Source organism: Amblyomma mixtum, chromosome 9, assembly GCF_055824585.1.
Source record: "Amblyomma mixtum isolate Tamu chromosome 9, ASM5582458v1, whole genome shotgun sequence".
Classification (NCBI taxonomy): Eukaryota; Metazoa; Arthropoda; class Arachnida; order Ixodida; family Ixodidae; genus Amblyomma; species Amblyomma mixtum.
Window position 1 is genome coordinate 17,767,496 of NC_143020.1, and position 20,303 is coordinate 17,787,798.

The 20,303-nt window shown below is 47.3% G+C and overlaps 1 protein-coding gene across 1 annotated transcript in view; it reads left to right on the forward strand.

Moving 5' to 3' along the window:
* The window catches only part of LOC149328413 (lipase lipl-1-like), a 60,770-nt gene that overhangs the window by 38,169 nt on the left and 2,298 nt on the right, over window positions 1-20,303 (forward strand). Inside the window, exons 5-7 of the mRNA XM_089558991.1 lie at window positions 5,399-5,491; window positions 14,997-15,149; window positions 17,372-17,443. Coding sequence (XP_089415117.1) covers window positions 5,399-5,491; window positions 14,997-15,149; window positions 17,372-17,443 — 318 coding nt within the window. The remainder of the gene's footprint in view (window positions 1-5,398; window positions 5,492-14,996; window positions 15,150-17,371; window positions 17,444-20,303) is intronic.

Below are 20,303 nucleotides of genomic sequence, written 5' to 3' on the forward strand. Positions count from 1 at the left end.
CTCGGACTCGAAGGAGATGCCCTCGACTCAGCGTGGCAAACTCAGCGGAGACCAGCCACCAAGTGACAAGAGGTTTTTGGGCGTTCGGTGCCCAGCTTTCGCTGGTCGCAAGCCAGAGAATGGGTCGGAGCCAAAGGTTCACAAACAAAACAAAGTTTATACAGCAAGGAGACGATACAGAGGATTTCACAATCACTAGTACACGCACATACAAAGTGATTAACAGAACAATGCAACTTCGTGCAAAGTTAAACTCGAGAGAGAATACAATTCAAAGGCAATATTGCACCTAAAGTGCACTAACACACGAGAGAGGTAAACAAACAAAACACAATTTGTTCACCGGGCACTGAAGCAGTCCGACGACCAGAGTTCCACGACGATGCCGTCCAGCAGACTGGCGACCGTTGCCTCGTTGGTCCGATGCTGGCCGAGTGGTGTTTTCCCGGGAGTCGAACGGGCGCGCTTCGATGAAGCTTAAACGGCGGTCCGGACTGACTGATATGTTGTTGTTGTTGTTGTGACTGAGAGAAGGATAAAGAGGAAACTGCACGGGCCTGCTACTGGCTCGAGCCAAGCCACCACCGCTGCCACGTGCAGATAGAGGAGAGTTAAAAGATCAGAGGAAAGATAAAAAGGAAAGAAAAGACGCGCGTCGCAGCAACAACTGCGTCCGCCGGAGCGGACGCTGCTCAAAAAGAAGCGGCCGAAGCCGCGCTCGCCGAAGCGAGAACAGATACGCCCACTGACTGATAGCGGTCAACGCCTTCTTTTATAGGCTCGCTTCCACGTCTGTTTGTTCAACGCGCCAGAGTAGGCGCGCACATACACGCAGCATTTGCAGTGCTGTCTCCCTTCCCTCTTCTCCCTGGCCGCGCGTCCCCATTGGTCAGAGGTCGGGGGTCGCATCTCGAAGTTTCGAGCGTGTTCTTGAGTGGCGCCGTCGCCGACGGGCGAGGGGGACGTGTCTTAGTGCACGCAAGGCTACGCCCTTTCCCCCCGTCAGCTGCAGAAGCAACTCGGATGTTCTAGAGGAATCGGCGTGGATGACTCATTCCTTCGGCGCACGCCGTGGCGATGGAGAGAGAGGCACGCGCTGGGCGGGGGCTTTCCCGCTCTCCCGTTGGGCTCGCGCCGGCGAGACGCCGTGCGCGCGGCGGTTTTTCTTTGTTTCTAAAATGCGCCGAATTTTGTGACATCCTGCCACGCATCGCTGATGCGCTAGACTGCTTGCAAGGTGCCCAAATATTTTCTTCTTTAGACTTACGTTCCGGCTACTGGCAGGTACCCATGGAAGAGGCTGATCGCCTCAAAACAGCCTTTGTAGCCCCTGACGGCCTATATGAATTTACTGTGATGCCTTTCGGCCTTTGTAATGCTCCTGCCACCTTTGAGCGGATGATGGATACCATTCTGCGTGGGCTGAAGTGGAAGACCTGCCTCTGTTAGCTCGACGACATCGTCGTGTTTTCGCCTGACTTTGACACCCACCTCTCCCGACTGAAGCACGTTTTGACCTGCCTCTCTGACGCCGGCCTTCAGCTCAACTTAAGGAAGTGTCATTTTGCCGCCCACCAACTTACCATTTTAGGCCATGTTGTTTCTAAGGACGGTGTCCGTTCAGACCCGGTTAAACTTCGTGCTGTGGCTGCGTTTCCTCGACCTACTTCTATCAAAGATCTGCGCAGCTTCCTGGGTCTGTGCTCCTACTTCCGTAGGTTGATACGCAACTTTGCCTCAATTCCTGCACCTTTGACACAACTTCTGTCCGGCAGTTCCGATCTTTCTCACTGGTCCTAAGTTTGTGACGACGCCTTCGATTCTTTGCGCCGTATCCTCACCGCACCGCCGATACTGCGCCATTTCGGCCCAAACGCACTTACCGAAGTCCATACTGACTCCAGTGGGGTAGGCATTGGCGCCGTACTCGCACAACGCAAATCTGGCTTCATCGAATACGTCGTTGCCTATGCCAGCTGCACGATAACAAAGGCTGAATCTAACTACTCGGTCACTGAAAAAGAGTGTGTGGCGATAGTTCGGGCCCTTACCAAGTTCCGCCCTTACCTGTACGGCCACCCGTTTGAAGTCGTGACCGAGCACCATGCGCTATGCTGGCTTCCCTCTCTGAAAGATCCATCCGGTCGCCTCGCGAGGTGGGCCCTTCGCCTCCAGGAGTACGATATCCGCGTCGTATATCGTACTGGCCGCAAACATCAAGACGCCGACGCTCTATCCCGCTGCCCACTTCCAGCCAATATTTCCAGCCTTTCCACCTTCGACGCCTCCTTACCGATGCTTCACTTCAGCGCCATGCCTTCCTCGCAGAGTGCCGACCCACGGATCTCTTCTCTTATTGACTTCCTCACCAGCCCTACGGCGGCTTCGCCTTCGCGCGCTCCTCGCCGCCATGCTTCCCATTTCTCAATACGTGACAACCTCCTTTATCGCCGCAACTGGCCGCAAGTGGTTGCTAGTTATTCCCGGTCACCTTCGCTCGGAAGTCTGCGCCCATTTTCATGCTGACCCGGAGTGTGGTCATGTCGGAGTGCTCAAGACCTACGATCGCATCCGACTAAGATATTATTGGTGTGGCATGTACACATTCATCCGCAAATACGTGCGGTCATGCCTTACCTGTCAACGTCGCAAGCCACCTCCTCATCGTTCTGCTGGAGAATTGCAGCCGCTACCTTGCCCGCCACGCCCATTTCACCGCGTCGGCATTGACTTATACGGTCCCCTCCCGTACACTTCGGCCGGCAACCGTTGGGCTATCGCCGCGGTTGACCATTTGACAAGGTATGCCGAAACCTCAGCCCTTCCAGCCGCCACAGCCTCAATGGTGGCCTCGTTTATTTTAAACCGATTCATCCTTCGTCACGGCGCCCCTCGCGAACTGCTGAGCGACAGAGGCCGCGTCTTTCTGTCGGATGTTGTGAAAGCACTGCTCACCAAGTAGAATATAATTCATCGAACCACCTCCGCATATCATCCGCAAACCAACGGTCTCAACGAGCGCTTTAATCGTTCCCTCGGTGGCATGTTGTCTATGTATGTCTCTTCAAACCAGTCAAAGTTGGATCTTGTCCTTCCGTATGTAACCTACACGTACAATGCTGCAACGCAGTCCACTACCGGCTTTTCTCCTTTCTTTCTTCTTTACGGCCGTCACCCTTCTGCGCACCATTGACACCATTCTCCCGTACCAACCCGATGCTTCGGAGTATACACCTCTTTCTGAAGCCGCCCGGCACGCCGAAGACTGTCGACACATCGCCCGTGCTGTAACGACTGACACCCAGTGCAGAGAGAAATCCCGCCACGACCTCAGTGAAACAACGCCAAACTTCGCCAACGGCTCCCTTGTGTGGCTCTGGGTTCCGACGAATACTCCGGGCTTGTCGTCAAAATTTCTTGCCAAGTACCATGGCCCATACCGTGTACTGGAGCGCACATCTCCAGTTAATTACACTGCAGAACCTCTCAACCCATCTTATCGCCGCCGCTGTGGACGCGAGACTGTTAACGTCCAGCGCCTCAAGCCATTCTACGACCCCGCCATCCTGCCTGCGCCCAGGGTCGCCAGGTTGGCTCCTTTTCTCCCCGGGGGCAATTGTAAAGACGAAGAACATTCTGTGTAGCGGCGGCAGTGCCATCGCTGAGCGTGCTTTGGGCTCGTTTTGGGTGACTGCAGACTGTTGCCGCCCTGCTCTTGAGGTCCCACGGCCTTTAGAGAAGTGTTCTTCAAAAACTCCGAATTGATGTTGTCGACACCGCAACTGGACGATAAGTTCAGGCTCTGGATTAACCAACAATGCCAGCAAAATCGATGACAATGGGGTCCATTGGAAACAAATCGTACTTAAGCAATTCTGGAGTAACATCGAAGGAACAATCAGAAAACTATTTTTCAAAGGCAAGGTTTAAGGCAGTACAGCATTATTCAGTAGTCATTGTATTCCCCGCACTATCAGAAAGTTAAATGATTGTTCGTTCTTTGGGCCTGATAATGTTCCAGAACTTAGATGGATTAGTAGAAAGGAGTGACAGCAGTGTGTTATTTAGGAACACACGCTTGGCTTCTTTGATAGCTAGTCGGTAAGTTCGTAGAACACCACCGTATGCAGACCAACGTTCCGCAGTGTTTGCACGTTTTGCAAGACGAAAGAAGCGCTTCTTCTTATTCAAAAGTCGTTTCATGGCAGTGGTGAACCACGGTGATCGGGATTTTTTTTTTAAATTCGGCAGATTGGGACCTACTTATCGACTAGTGACGAGACTGTATTCTTAAATAAAGCCTCATTTTGATCAAAGGTTCTCTCGAAGAAGGCAGGCACGCAGTTATCTGATAAGAGTGCTAGTTCGCTCTTAATTGATCTGTAGTCACCCCTAGAACAGTCTCTAATTGTGTTTATGCTACTAACGTTTTTAGCAGTAAGCGCCGTTATTTCGAAGTGAATAAGACAATGATCACTCAAACCGGGAATGTAGGTTACACGATGTAGAAGATCAGGAGCAGTGGTAAGAATTAAGTCTAACAGGTTAGATGTACCAGAACTAAACCTTGTATGCTCTGGAACAAGCTGTGTAAGGTAAAACTGCATGCATATGTTCAAAAAGGATTGGCTGACTGCAGAAGTACCTCTGACAGTTGGAAAGAGACCGGACCAGTTTATTTGACGAAAATTAAAATCACGTAACAGAAATAAAGGAAGTGAAGGCAATTGTCTAACCAAAATATTCAATACATCGTGTAAATCATCACAAAAAGATGGTGCTGCGTTCGGCGGCCAGTAGCACACACAGAATAAAGCACTTTGGTAATGAAAGTCTATGCGGACACAAAGCATTTCGAGAGCAGTAGGGACAAATGACGATGTCTGATACGAGGTAATCGGCAATGACAGTCAGTACACCACCTCCGAGTTTGGCAGTCCTGTCTTGGTGGTAGATGGTGTAATTTTTTCACAGTGAAGCAATTCTGTATTGCTTATCACGTTTGAAAGCCAAGTTTCCGTTAACAGCACGATATCGGCAGCGCATGCATCAATTGTATACGGTATATCATGGCGTTTGTTTACGATACTCCGCATGTTTGTGAAGAAAAACGATAGTTTCCGACGGACAGCATCAGGAGCACGTTTTTGGGTTAGGATAAAAATGTATCTGCGTCGGTGCGGGTAGTGCCAGACGAAGACCCGCATGGAATGGTGTCACTGAAAGGCCCTATTTAGCACACACTGTCGGTGTCTGGTGGAAAACATAACATTTATTGCCAAGGTGAAGCTTGTTATACCGTACTTTTGTACGCCTAATATAAGAGGCCCTCGTTCAATTGAAGGGCATGGAAGCATATTCTGCGAAGTAACGTCACGCGGAACACTCTGTTTTGCAGGTCGATATCTTGCTCGGCTATGCTCCGATTGCGAACATCACTCATGCGAAGTATCCTATTCCAAAAGTGCACTTCATCTTCGAAGCATTATCGGTGAGTACCCTGTATTGAACGACTACGTTGCCGTGAGTGTAGCTACCGCATAGGCTGGCTTCAATAATCTTCTGAAAATGCAGCAGTAAAGTTCTGGGCGTGTACCTGGAAGAGGCTGTGATATGACCGACCAAAATATTGAAGTTTTCTCTTCCAGTAAATATTGCTCAAGGTTCTTATCTTGAAGCCCATCACGACTCCTGATGACTATTCGCCACGTTCGTCACAACAGCTTGCAGACTGTGGAGCAACGATGGTCTCATTTTTCCGGCACGTCGACCTTCGATACAAGCGGCGGAATTTTCAGCGATGACGAGAAAAGCATGGCTGAAACACAGTCTAGGTCACATCCCCGGTGACAAATTGGAAATGTTGTGCAGGTGCAAAATGGTGTACCTGAAGGTCTTTTAATGACGGAACTCAGGGTCACTTCATGAGAGGCTATTAAAATTTGTTATTCCGGCTAGCTTTGCAAGCAATGCGCAGTTTGTTGCAGGGCAGAACTGAATTTGCTCTCCTGTGCATTTTTTAGTGTAACTACATTGAAACGCATATGGTTTAACTCAAGCTTACATCGCGCACGAACGTTATCATCATGCTTATTTGCGAACAGACTTCTTAAGCGAGCTGTAGTTTGCGCATTCGCTTACTGTGTTTGACTAAGAGAAAACTATGGACAACTCCATGAAAACGTTTTGCTTAGTAAAACTCCACCCTATGGGTGTTTCCTTGAAGGTTGATGTTTTTCTGCAAGCAAAAAAAAAAAAAAAGGAATTTATTGCTGCGAAAATAAAATTTAAAACTTATCCTGCTATACGTTCAAAGTTATGATACAAACCCCAAAGAGGACTCTTCCATCGCCGTTTGCAAGTTAATGGCGGTATAGCTTATAGGCACTTGGATCTGCGCTAAATTGTGGTGCCAGCCTGCTTACTTGTGAAATATGGCGGTAATGGCGACACTGATATTTCGTATTTTGGCTGTTGCTAGCTTATAACAGCTCTGTTTTCACAGAAAGTAACATTTTTGGCATGGGTGCTTGGAATGTATCGGTACAGCCCACTTCTTTTTGCCCAGACTGGCCCATTGAAATCACATTTCTTTTAACAGAGTATCCGTGAGCACGGCTTGCCAGATCAACTCCTGCTGCTTAGCAAAGTTCGCCGATACCGGAACCGCTGACGTCTTGTGATTTCTTTTTCAAGAACTATCGAACCACTAACAGCAATCGAAACAGCCGTTTCCTTTCCTAGGTGGCTACGATATTATTAAACTACACTCACTTACCTGACATCGGGGCCACTGCAGAAAGCAGGAAGCCTGAGGTATAACCACTGAAATAAGTTCGATGGTGCCTCCCTTAAAAAAAGCCGCAGAGAAGCCGTCCGGCTCGCATCCTGTTGATGTCGGCAGTGGGAAATGCCGTCTTCAACTGTTTGGTGTTGAGCACTTGAGAGCTTCCCGCATTTCGCATTGCACTAACTGAAATTTGCGCTCTGTGTATGACCCCTATGCTTTTGCCCGCCTTCTTTGTGGTGCTTTAAGGTAAGATCTGAAACTACTTCGCAGGCCTTGCTCTAAGAGCGCCGTCATTCGATTGCAAGACGAGCAAGAGCACTTCGTTATCACGATTCAAAGAAATTAGGTCAGAACTGAGAAGTACTGTGCGTGTATACGGGGAACGAATTTTCCTCATCCTGCGAATTTTATACATGGAAGTCGTATAGCCTTTCTTTGTAGCGGCATGGCGGCGCCTGCGTGGATGATAATGAGTAATTAGTGGCTGTCTTTCGGAAGCGGTGACCACCTTTTCTTGCGTCAAACGATGGGCGCCGTTATCGTCCCTTCTGTTCACCCTTCCCTTAGAGGCGCTATGTATGATGATTCGGAAGAGTAGTATTGTCTGAGATTTTTGTTTCTTTTTGTATTTTGTATGTCGAGCTGCAGGTACTAATTTAGCATATAATCCAAGGCTTTTCTGTGCAGACACGCCCCGTGGGGATGAGGTTGTTCATTTGACTCAACACCTTGGCTCAGTATACGGTGTTCGGATCAGCTGTTCAGCCTTTCTGGGCTGTAGTTTGAGATAAATTCTGTTTACTGTTCAATGTAGGGCTTTGAGTCGCCGGGACATAATGCACTCGCACGGGTGCGAAAAATATAGCATTATCGCAGCACCGACCCTTTCTTCTACAAGCTGCTCGTGAAGACATTTCTCGTGCAGACAGAGCTTCAGAAAAGAGCCATTTTTGTGTTGAGGGTGAATTGCTCTCTTTTTGTGTTCCGGAAACAAGTGGGCGTTGCCTCACGTTTGCAAACATGAAATGTTGTTCCGGGATGCCCTAAAAAGCAGCTATACAAAGCCAATAATTGTTACTGCTGTGAAATGTTCATTAACTCACAGAAAGAGAGAAAATCACTTTATAAATGATCGACAGACTAAGCACTGAAAATATCCTGGGCATTTGGTCTTCCTGATTAGACTGTAAAATTTCTGGGAAGCTCCTATGATAGGCCGGAATTGTGAATCTAGCTTGAACGATATCTTTTTACAGCCAAGTGATACTGTTCATAATAGAAAAGTAAACAATCACAGAGACGTCGAACATGCCTCTGTTAGACACATGCTGAGCCCTGGCTACTTTCTTGTGTTCTTGTCCAAACGGTGTTTTTTTTATGTGGCTTGTTACCGCTTCCTAAGGGCTTCGTAAAGTTTTCATGTAAATAGAACATTATTTCACTATCACAAACACCACGCACAGTAACACTGCTATGGAAAAGTGCGGAAACGCCCTGTGATGATCCGGTTTTAGTGAGCAATGCAGCCTAAGGCAGTAGAAGTGTCTTGGGTTCACTTTCCTTCTTAAATTCATTCCTAGCGGCTAAGTCTCAGCCATAACTATGTTGAAAACACGTGTTAACCAGCTGGGTCCTGGATTAGCGAAAAATGTTCCTACGTACTCCTATGCATTGCTGCATCGTAGTCTGCTTCAACCTGCAGCGACTTGAGGGCTAGGCAATAGATATACACATTTTGCACGAGATTAGTAGCTTCGTCCTTATCTTTAGGTGCAAGAATTTAGGCAACTGAAGCAGGTCGTTCATGCATATGTTAAGTGACTGTTTCTGGCTACCAAATGACTTTTTAAAGTCAATATGGCCAGCTCGTGGTTTCCCGAACACTGAAAATCCTTCAGCATCACAGGCTGTCTCTGCCACAAATGACGCCATTACTTAATTATATTTCTGAGTGTTACCGGTCTTCCGCCTGCTTAAACTGCTGTCGCATAAACCACACAGAATGTTCGCCACGTCAGAATTTTTTATTTGGGTAGCTTAATGCGAGCGTGCATATACATTTATCGAATATGTATTTTTGGCAATGCAAAGTTTCTTGCCCTAATATTCGAATACCCGTATGTGGCACTGACTAAAAGTGTAAACCAATTGAAAACCTAACTTTTCTAAATGATATTGCTGATGTCAATGCACAATGGCAATCTTCCTTTGTCAAAACTTTAGACCCACTGATGAGAAAACGTTTTTAAATTGTGCAAGAAGAAATCACTACTTTGCAACCGAAAAAATAAATAAATATGCCTTAAGTATTTTCAAGCAAAAATAAGCAAGAAAGATGCATTGTGCTTAGTCTTATTGATAAAGTGTAACTTATGAACTCTAGGCGATGTTTCCCGACTGCTTGAGGAGCCGCTAAGTTCTAAAAGTGCACGGTGCTACCATCTGCTGTGCACCAGTTTGTGTTACAGTACAAAATACAAATTCCTGCCATGTCTTCGAGTTCCGTACTCGCTTTTGTCATCATAGCGAACTGTGTACAAGAATATACCAAAATTTTTAAAGCCTCGTCCGGCAGTAAGCTGTCTCTTAAAGTATTTAGTTGTCCTAATTTGCGGTTAGCGGCAAGTCTGCTGTTCCTGGGGACGATGATGATAATGTTGAAATAAAACATTCATAACCTTCATTACGCAGCTTGTCCAGTCCGAGTGGGGCATTCAGCCCAGGGCCGATGCAGCCGCTGCTGCAAGTATGGCCCGGTTGAAGAGTTTGCGCTGATCATCCAGAGCAGCGCTAGACAACACGGCTTCCCAGTGGCCGGGGTGGGATTGCGGGTAGGGTCGACTGCCGGGTTGAGTTTGCATGCCCAAGTGGTGTGGTGAAGGGAAGGGTATACATTACAACTTGGACATTAGTAACGGTGGAGTAGACGAAGCTAACTGCTCGCGCATCTCACTCCACACTGCGCATTTACAATTGTGGCAGTGCGGAGTAGTTTATCTAAGGCACTCTATTATACTGCGAAGCACCGCATCAGCTGCGTCTTCTGTCGCAAACTCTCCCATTTGTGCTTCGATAATATTTCGGCTAGCAAATATTGTATTCATTTGATAATACATAGCAATCCACTTATTTTTCTTTGCGTTATTAGGCATTTTGTTTTCAGCTGTTGTGATTAGCTGCGTGATTCACGTCCGTAATGTCTTCTTGTATTGAGCTAATAATTCCTTGTCTACAGTGGGAATGGAGCTGATTGGATTCATGTACTGTGAGCTCGCCCTACCCCGATAGGTGTGCAATCTGCTCAGCCTATTTGTCTTGGGCAGTTAGATGTGCTCCTCTTAAGTATAAGTTGTCTCTGGTGCTCCACATCCACAACGCCAAACTGCAGCCATGGAACCACAGAAACTTACCGTGCACCAAGATTTTAATTTCCTCTCTATTCTTATATTCGCTTTAGCTCCAAGTCAGTTCTTTGCTTTCGGGGTGTGCAGGTATTTCCTGGTCAAAAGGGTTGAGGCTGACGCCGATTGCACAGAATGTTGCGTTCACTTGTGTAACCCGAATAGAGCCACTCTGCTCGGCTATGACATCTGCATCTTCATTCTTTCGCCTTAATTTGGAAGGTATTCTACTTATCAGCCATCCGGTTTGCCACTTCATAAGGTAGGAAAGACTTTTATTGCTCTGGAAAGGTGCTAGTAGCAGACGAGAAAGAAGAGGTCCATCTTCCTTCTTCTCACAGGGTCGGTGCCCCTATTCCAGGGCGCCGCTGAGCTTCGCTGCTCATTGGGCGTGCTGGATCAGACCTTGTTGGCAACCCAGATCGCCGCTGGAGAGTCGGCTCTCCCACTGTTCTGCACTCGGTTCTTTGCGAAAGCTGTCGTTCTTACTACATTCCCACGTGATGTGGTACAACAATGGTTTGCTGCCACACCACGGGCAAGTGTCCCGATATTGCGTCGGCTAAATCTTGCTAAGGATATGCAGGTTTGGGAATGTTCCTGTCTGCAATCTTCGCCAATACACTGCCTCTAGTTGATTTAGGTCAGGATGAGGCGGCGGATAGCGGATCTGTACCCCCTTATGGTAGTTGAGAATGTCTGAGTACGTAGGGCAGACTCGGTCGGGTAGATCGTCCGATTGGGAGGAAGCTCGGCTCGTATACCCTCGAGCTACCTCGCCGGCGCGTTCGTTCCCCGCTATGTCGGTGTGTCTTGGCACGCAGTAAATGCTATTTGTGACTTTTGGTGGGGTCGCGCTCTGGAGGAGCCGGAGCGCGGTGCGACCTATGCGGCCGTTCATGTAGTTACGGCACGCTTCTCTCGAATCTGTAAGGATGGTAAGGGACATGTTGCTTTGATAACCGGCTACCGCCGCTAGAGCTACGGCCAGCTCCTCCCCTTCGGTTACCGTGCAATCCCTCACTGAGGCGCTAGCTAATTCGTTTAGGTTGGAATCAATAACTACCGCCACTGTGCTGTTATGTGAGCTTCCTGTATACGGAGCCGCGTCCGTGTATACCGTTGTTGATTTTGTAGCTAGATTTTGTTGTACATACCTCGCCCGGGCTGCCCTACGGGCCACATGCAAGTTGGGGTCCATGTTCCTGGGAAGGGAGCGAACCTTTAGCGTCTGGCGAATTGCGTCCGGTATGCTCGCAGTACGATTCTCGAATTCCGCAGTTCCGCCTAGCCTCAGTCGCCTAAGGAGCGAGCGCCCCGTAGGAGTCTGCTGGAGCCTAGCTAACTGCGTGATCAGTTGGGCTTCTTTGATCTCTTCGAAGATGTTGTGAATTCCAAGAGCCAGTAGTTTTTCGTTGGAGGTGTTCATTGGTAGATGCAGGGCTGTCTTGTAAGCTTTGCGGAGTATGGTATCTGCACTGTCCACTTCTCCTTTGTTGAGGTTGAAGTACGGGAGGGCGTAACCCACGCGACTGACCACCAGGCTCTGAACCAGGCGCAGGGTATCCCCCTCTCGCATGCCGCTCCGCTTCTGCTACACGCGCGTGATTATTCTGGCGACCTGAGTGGTCGATTCCTTGAGAAGGCCGAGCGTATGGCCGCATAGCTGGTTGCTCTGCAGCCACATTCCCAAGACTCGTATCTTGTCTCGAGAGCTGGGGCCATCTTTGAGTCCGTCTATTTATAGAGCAGCTGTCACGTACGAACCTGACAACTGCGTTATTTTTACCGTGAAAATAAAACTTCCTGAGATATCTCTCTATTGCCAACCGGAGCTGCTTCCATCCAGTCATCCAGGCGCTGTTTCAGTTATACTTCCTGCAATTGGCTGCCTGTTGAAACCAGGCTCCTTGTTTCCTTGTTTCACGTTCAGATGCGCCCGAGGATGCGAACCATCGCGAAGCCGTCTGATGCAATGCAATATAACCTGCAATACGGCAAAATTTGCAATACGAAATAACCTGCACTACGACATAACCTGCAGCTGCAGATGGGCTGGTGCCATTTCGGAGCATTGATGTGTCAGAAGCCTCGACAAGCTCTCGTGGAGTGCTTCGATACGGCCGCAGGTATACGAGGTCAAAGATCTAGTAGAGGAGTGCAGAAAAAGACACAGTTAGCAGGTCTACGACGACCATCGCCGAGCGAGCCCCGTCCGGAGAAGCCGTCGGTTCCCTCGCTGAGTTGCTGTACGAACCAGTTGTAAATACATAACATAAAATTGTTTTCGCTGACATCGTGACGCTTCTTCGGCTGGCTTGCACATGCGTGGAAGCCGCGTCGACTGCCAGAAATATTGGCCGCACTACCGTGATGACACCAACGCCACAGCTTTCGTCCCAGAGATGGGATTCGAATTCACAACAGTGCGCGATATTTGGATTTCTGGTTGTTAAAGGTCATCCCTTTTGCAGCCAAAAGTTGTTGCACTTACGTTTAGCGAGGCTTAATTCGGGGAGTGGGGTGTCGTCTCTGTTCTTGGATTTAGTGCTCTCAGCTGCAGCTGCAAAAGCCCGTACCTCCCGTTCTACGCCACCTGATGACGTCCGCCGCGTGACCGCATGGCTGTGCGCAAGTAGATATCGTGGGCCGCTGCATATGCGCGTGATGCTGAGTCACGGCGCAGCTAAGAACGTCAACGTTGCCATGGACGTGTGCATGATTACAGAGAAAAGCAGCAACGGCACATGCCACGAGCATGTGACGGATATAAGGCTCGCTCATCGAGCAATCATTCAATCGTCTCTTAGCTGCACCAAGTGCGTCACCGGTCGGGTCGGCCAAGTAACTTAGCTGTGTCACAGTTGACTACACTCACTGTGCTGAGTTAAGCTGAACTTACTTAAGCTACTTTATGTTGCTTCGATCTGTGCTATCGGGTTTTCCACGCTGACAAGTTCACGCTCAACGCATAAGGCATGACCTATAAATGACCAGGTTTCTTTAAGAACAACATTCAATTGAGTAGGCAGCGCAACATTGCATGGTCATCGCTTACCCTGAAGTGAAGTCAGTGTCCTCTGCGAAATGCAGCGTAGTTATCATACATTTGGTTTTGATATTTTACGACAATATATCTGTGCCTGCTGCCTCGCATATGTCTTATTTCTAATCATCAGAGATTTTTAAGGCGGAAGCCTTTAATGTCTCATCGTTGTAAGCAGCAGTTGTCGACAGAAAATGTCACGTTTTTCAATTGGTGGAAACGGTCGTGACGTCACAGTGAGCGAATTTCAAACGGGGCCAATTGTACTTTGGCTAGTAACCATGCAACCAATTGAAGGGATCCTATAGTGATGCTCCAAGTAAGTGGGACTGAGCTTTGTTAATTGCTCAATTACCCAATTAGCCTAATTAGCTTTACTAGTCAGGCCATATAAATAAATAAAGCCGATTAAGAAATTGGTCGAGCTAAGGAATCGAACCCCGGTCTTCGGCGTGAGAGACGAGCATGCTATCCACTCCGCCATGCTAGCTCGATGGTTTGGAATGAACAAAGGCGCGTCTAGTGAATACGGTGTTTTCACTCACTCTCATCCTCCTCCATTCCCTTCCGGCGAGGTTTAGGTGTCCACCGACAAATGAGAGACAGATACATTTAAACCAATTTACCGACGAGCGAGGCGTAGAACCGAATGGGCGATGGCGTTCTATGGACTCCTTGGCAGCGTTGCAAGACGCTCTCGCGTTCCACTCTTAGGGGCGAAGCTTAACATCTTAACCACACATCAGTGACCACACTTTAGGTCAAAAAGTGCCCCCCTGAATTTTGTGACACAGTTACTGCGTAATTTCCTTTCCTCAAATACAAGTTTCATTTTCTTCATTACGGCTCCTCTTTATCTATCTTCTTTCACTCCCACTTCCTCCCTTCCTCTACGGTGCGGTTCAGGTGTCCACCGAGATGACAGAGAATTACTGCGACATTTCCTTTTCTCAAAAAGCGTTGTGTTCAAAGCGCAAGGCATCGCGCCGAACGGGTGGTGGCGTTCGGTGGTCTCCCTGGCAGCGCTACAACGCGCTGTCGCGTTCCACTCCTAAAGGCGAAGCTTGCAGTTAATTAGCATTCAGGCATTAATCAGTAATAACCATTAATTAGTGATTTGTCATCACTTAGTAATTAGTACTCAATTACATGTGACGCCACCAGTGCCACAGAAACAGCGAAGATGGTGCGGAAAACGCTTCCGCCTCTACCCACTTTAGACAGTCAAAGTGCCCCCTGAATTTTTTAGTTTGTTACACTTCCTGTTTTTTTAATCTTTTTTCTATGCAGTGTTCCTTGACTGTCCTACCTGTTCCTGTGACGCATGCTCATCTATTTCTCCCGGAATAATTATGCTACTACGCTCTTTTCATCTTTCGCACTTCCTCGGTCCTTATGCGCTGTACCTTTTCTGTTCATGTGCCCACATCTATCCGCTTTCTTCACCAGCAGAGCAGTGGCGCCCTCAGGTGTCCGCGGCCATAACTGTGGAACCCATTACCGACCTCATACTTTCCGAAAATTCACAACAGTTTCGCTTGTTTTATTCTCAAATGATTTCTTTTTCTTGGCTTTCCCCTCTGTGATCTCCTGATGGTGTTGTTTTGACTACTGGTTTCGTGGCGATTTGATACTTGCTGCTTTGCTCATTAACGTATTACGTCTGAATGTAGGTCGTTTTGTGAATCACGTTTTTTACAGCAAAGCTTGAGCTCAGTCGTTAGTTTTGAATCCAACGCATCTATTCTCTCTCTCGCAGTTTCGTCTCGATCGACTCAGAGACAGTGGGTACTTCTACCTACCCAGACTCCCCAGAGAGTTTACAACGCTTCTCTGCGTGCTCTTTCACAGACAGCCGTGCTCTTTGCTCCCCGCCATCACGCTGCTGACGAGTCCAGAGCAACTCAACAGGGTAAGGCGCTTACAATCTCCACAAATTCGTAACAGCCAGCAAACCTGCGCGTGAGTAGATGCCTAGCAAAGGCAATGTTGGTCTCGCAACTTACAAAACGCTCGAAAGTGAGTCCTCGAGGTCAAAGCGAAGATGTTCTCTACCATGTCACCGAGAACACAAGGCGCGCCACACCACGCGAAGAGAACAAATAAAAACGCATTTCAAATCACGTTAGCGCGAGTGAAACTTCGTCTAAGAAAGAAATGATCTTTTGTTGCGAATGCAACACTACTTGCTCGTCGCGCATGCTCGTGGCGGTGCGGCTCCCAAACGACCTTGAGTCGCCGTGGCCTAGCAACCGTGATCTTCTGCCGTTGCCTAGCAAGCCGAATTACCCGAGCTTACCTGAGTTACTCGGGTGAGCTCGGGTAACTTCGGAAGAGCGTCGCGCGAGCTGTGCGAGAGGTTTGTCGGGAAGAGCAACATGGGTCGCACAAAGCCTACGGGTGGCTGTGATAGAAACAGCCACCTGCCAGTGCAGTGGGACACCTCTTAACCCCCGCGCCACTACGGCGGTAGTGGTATGAGAACTCAACACCATTTATGAATGTCAAATAGAGAATGAAAAATTCTGCACAGACGTGCATTCACCCTCTACTGTAATCGCTTCCTGCTCTCAAGGCGGAGCTTAATTGGCCCCGCCAGTTGAAGAATGAAAACCTGCTTTTGCACGTGTTCTCCGTTCAACTACGTTAAACCCCCAGCACTTTTTCTCCACCCATATGAGCAATAAAATTTAATTCTGTAGACGCACCTGGGTGTTGGAAATGGTCGTTGACTTCTCCCTTCGAGATGGCATAGGCAAAAACCTTGTAAGTAATTATAATTGCCCTAGAAGACGACACGGGGACTGATGCTTGAGGAGGTCGCGTTGAGATGCTGAGGTTACTAGATGAAGCATTAGATGTAGCTAAACCAGACTTATGGTTACTTCATGATCAGGGTAAATAAAGCAGTCGAAATCGCACACGAATCCAAGCGGTGGATTATGACATGGGCACATGCTGTGTGAACCGGTTCCCGTGCAGTACCTTGTTTCTGGCGTCCATAATTCGAGTGCTTCGTTTGCTGAAAGCCTTCCTGAGCTTCGTAAGGGAAACACGATAAAATGGCCTTCATGAAGAACGCAACATGTGCATGCGGCCTTTCAGCGCAATAGCTATAATGTTACCATTCTGCAGAAAATCCGACGTCGCCGTCGTCGTCAGCGGCTACATCTTTACGAGCGAAAGATCCTCTGGGCCACCAGCTAGCTTTATTTCCTCTTCCTCGGGCCTCATCACAACCTGCGCATCGTACTGTGAGCAAACTGACCCCCAATACAGTACAATACAATACAATACAATACAATACAGGACAATACAATACAATACAATACAATACAATATAATACAATGCAATACAATACAATACAATACAACACAACACAATACAATACAATACAGGGCTAACACCTGCAGTTGTCACTGTAGCGTCCTCCTCCTCCACCTTTCCAGACTAAGCTACCCGCTGCGGGTGAAGTGACACCTGGTGCCATAATGTTCCAGTAAAAAAGGGGTAAAACAGGAAAGCAGCGCTCACCGTCATGTCGTACATATATTCCTGCTGCACTAATGGCGGCTATGCTAGAAGATATGCGACACTACTCTTTTATTCACACTAAACTTTTCATCAATACGCAATACACTGTGCCTCATCTTCATCTTTTGTGTTATCTTCAATTTCTATTCACATTTTTTTTGTCCTTTCATGCCTGCTTGTCTTTTTTTGTGATTTCAGTTCATTAGTACATAGCACGGCAAACAGAATGAAGGCAAGATTTTAAAGTTGCTTATGACTAGAAGAGTGCTGCCGAAATGCGTACAAAAGAAACGTTCAGCAAAATATTTTGTCTTCTTCAGTCCAGCAAAGAGCATGTTAAACATGGTATTAAAGCGACTCTAACACGCAAAAAATATAGTGCTGCACAGGGCTCATTGACTCCATCAAAATCAAACAAATGGGAAGTGAACAATTCAAAATCCATTTTCACGGACTCTATCGCAATGTATGCGTGGTAATGTAGCTATAAATATTGAATTCAAAGAGTTTAATGCGCTCCAGAACGTGGCCAGACTAACCGTCGTGTCAGCGACGTCGATTGAAGTCAGAAATTTTCTAGCACAGTTTCTTTCTTTCAGACAAGGATGCCGGTATATCTGAACCACTATCCCATAGGAACCTCATACCAGAACCTTTACCACTTTGGCCAGGTGAGGACCACAATAAAGTACTATTGGCTAAAGTTCACGCTGTTCTATAATCACGATAGATGTACTCTAATTTATTTCAGGCTACAGGAAATGTCTAATGTATATGACTGGAAGGACCAAATGCTGCGTTCATCAATATGGGGCGAAGAAAAGCGTCGAATAAGTGTTTAATTTAACTAAAATAAAACATGGTGCTCACTATCGCACGTGAAAGAAAACTGAACTTACGACCTCCCTGTAAAGAAAACGAAAGCTCCAATTTTTCGTTCCATAAGTACGGCAGCTTAGAAGACGCACCTATATCGAAAGTATCATTTCTTATTGGCGGCGGAACTAGTTGCTGCTTCGATTCAGAGGGATAACAACTAGTGCATATCAAGAGGGACTAAGCCAGACCGAAAGATACCGCGAATAGTCGATGTAAACTAATTTATTTCGTGGAACAATGGACACCAATAAGGCAGAGAAAACGTGCTTAGAGGATCAAACATAAAACCGCATGCACAATAGCAGAAAGTGATGAAGAATGTGATAAAGAGCGTTTACTCACACACGACTCTCTTTCATGTGAATAAGGAAGACTTCCAGCCCTTCCATTTTCGTGGTGCATTCAAAGAAAGGGCAGGTGTCTTTTCATGGAATGGAGCACAAATATACATACGGCGTTTACAGTGTGAAGCTGAGGGCCCTGATCCCGACAGATCCTCGAGGGTGACCTTGTGCTTGACTACCCGAGCACCGATACAACAGCCAGTTGAGGCGAAGTACTGATTTCCGCATAACAGTGGTGTCCTGAAGACCACTTTGATTCTGCAGGCCTCGCTTGGATTCTCATGTTTTACTGGGCAAGGCAGTTTTTCGCTGCTGGCCTCAATAACAACCTTGCAGAGTTTTGCCGAGTTTATTCGGTGCAGCAAGTTCAACTTGAACATGCATTGTGCTTCTCCATCGCCTTTATATGGCGGTGTGTTAAATAAGGAACGTAGGGCAGTGACACGCATCTGGGCAGCTCTTGAGCTTGTCGCTCGAACGTCAACCCTTTTTCCCCAGTTTTTAACCCTTTTATCGGGCTTCCTTCAAAGGATGCCACAGTTCCTCGGGGAAACCCACCTTTATGATTCGGCCTACCTGTCAGTGCGCAATTCCGGAGGCCTTGTATGAGCAGAATACGTGCTTTCGAAGAGTATGAACAAACATTTGCTTTTTACAACTAGATTCTGATCCCGTTAAAAAATATAATCATACTATTGGGGGTCCGTGCGGTTTCCTGAATTATGTTTTGCTTTATCAGGGCTTTAGGGTAAAATTTAATAAATGCTGATTCACAGTTTTCAGCGAAACTAAACTATAGGTCTCATTTATAGGTATTTTGATGTATTATAACGGGTCGAGAAGTACAGCGCCCCTATGTGGTGGACGCGAAAAACAGGTTTGCTTGGTTTATGGGGGGTTGAACGTCCCAATGTGACTAAGACCACGGGGGACGCTCAATACAGTGGAATAATGGAAGTAATAAGCTGGAACTGTATTGTTCAACGTTCAACTACTGCAATCACATGCAAGATTGTGGTCATACATTTCTGGCCGGCGTTAGTGACCGCCATGGTTATCTTTAAAATTTCGAAAACGCGTTTCCAGTCGCCTTTGGGCACGCCGACTTTTTATCTGCGCGGCACGCCAAATCGAAAGTTCACTCCCGCTGGGCGCACGCAGCGACGCTCAAACGCTTCCGTTACTCTGGGGCGCACTTGACCGGGGCCGTACAGGATATGCTACGATATCGAGCAGCGGTGAGGATCTCCTTTATGGGGACAGATAACGTGATGTGACTCGTGGGCCACGAAGTGATGCTTGCTTGCGAGTGTGGCTGAGACAGTCAGCCACGAGCGGGCGAGTCCATTGTGACGCTGCCAAAATCAGAATATCGTTTTCGAAATTCTTAACACTGATGGTACAGATGATTGTATATATATACCGGTCAGGAGCTATTTATTTATTACAACCAGGCACGTAACTGCCTTAGATCAATAGTTGAGTATTACACTAGAGTTATTGGGTTTAAAGGTAACACGACTCAGTTTGTTGTTCTGAGGTCTGCCGCAAACGGCATTACTACACCTCAGGAGTGAATTTTCTATAGTTCATCACTTTCGATAGTGAGGATACTGCGGAACATTGCACTCTGATGAGCATACTCACGGAAATGGTCTAACCTTCGTATGCGTAGCAAAATCTTGCTTATAAAGTATGCCTTGCGATAGCACTGAGTAGTTAAGACTGCCATTGGAAAGCAATCGAATGCGTTTGCCAAAATACTTCTGAGGCAACTGTGTAATTTTCTTATGTACCCTGTTAGCATGCTGATAAAAATTATATAATCTTCCCATGCCTAGCGAAGTCTTGCGGAAGTTGTTTGTCATGCATATATCAGTTAAGGCTGTCATAGAAAACAAACGAAGTGTGTTTTTGACAATAAGTGCAGAAAACTTTAAGCGGTCCCGTATCTACGCATATAATGGCTGCTACGGCGTAGTCTTAGGACATGCAAGAAATTGTGGTTCTTTTGAATTTCACGGCATGCTTGGATCTTCCAGACTGAACAGCCAGATCGAATGCTCTGCCTGATAATATTGCTTCGTGCACAGATCGAGAAATGTTTCGCAATAATTTAGCGAGTCAGCTGTGTTTTAAGTATAGTTTTTGACCCTACCAAATAATCGGATCCCGTGCTACTGTATCTTGTCATGATTTTTGCTTTTCTTCGTTCCTCTTCTTTGTTTGATTATCTCATTGTTGAACTGGTATCAATATGATGTTGCACACTGTTCCTTCCCCAGCATTATGTGATGCTCAGAAACCG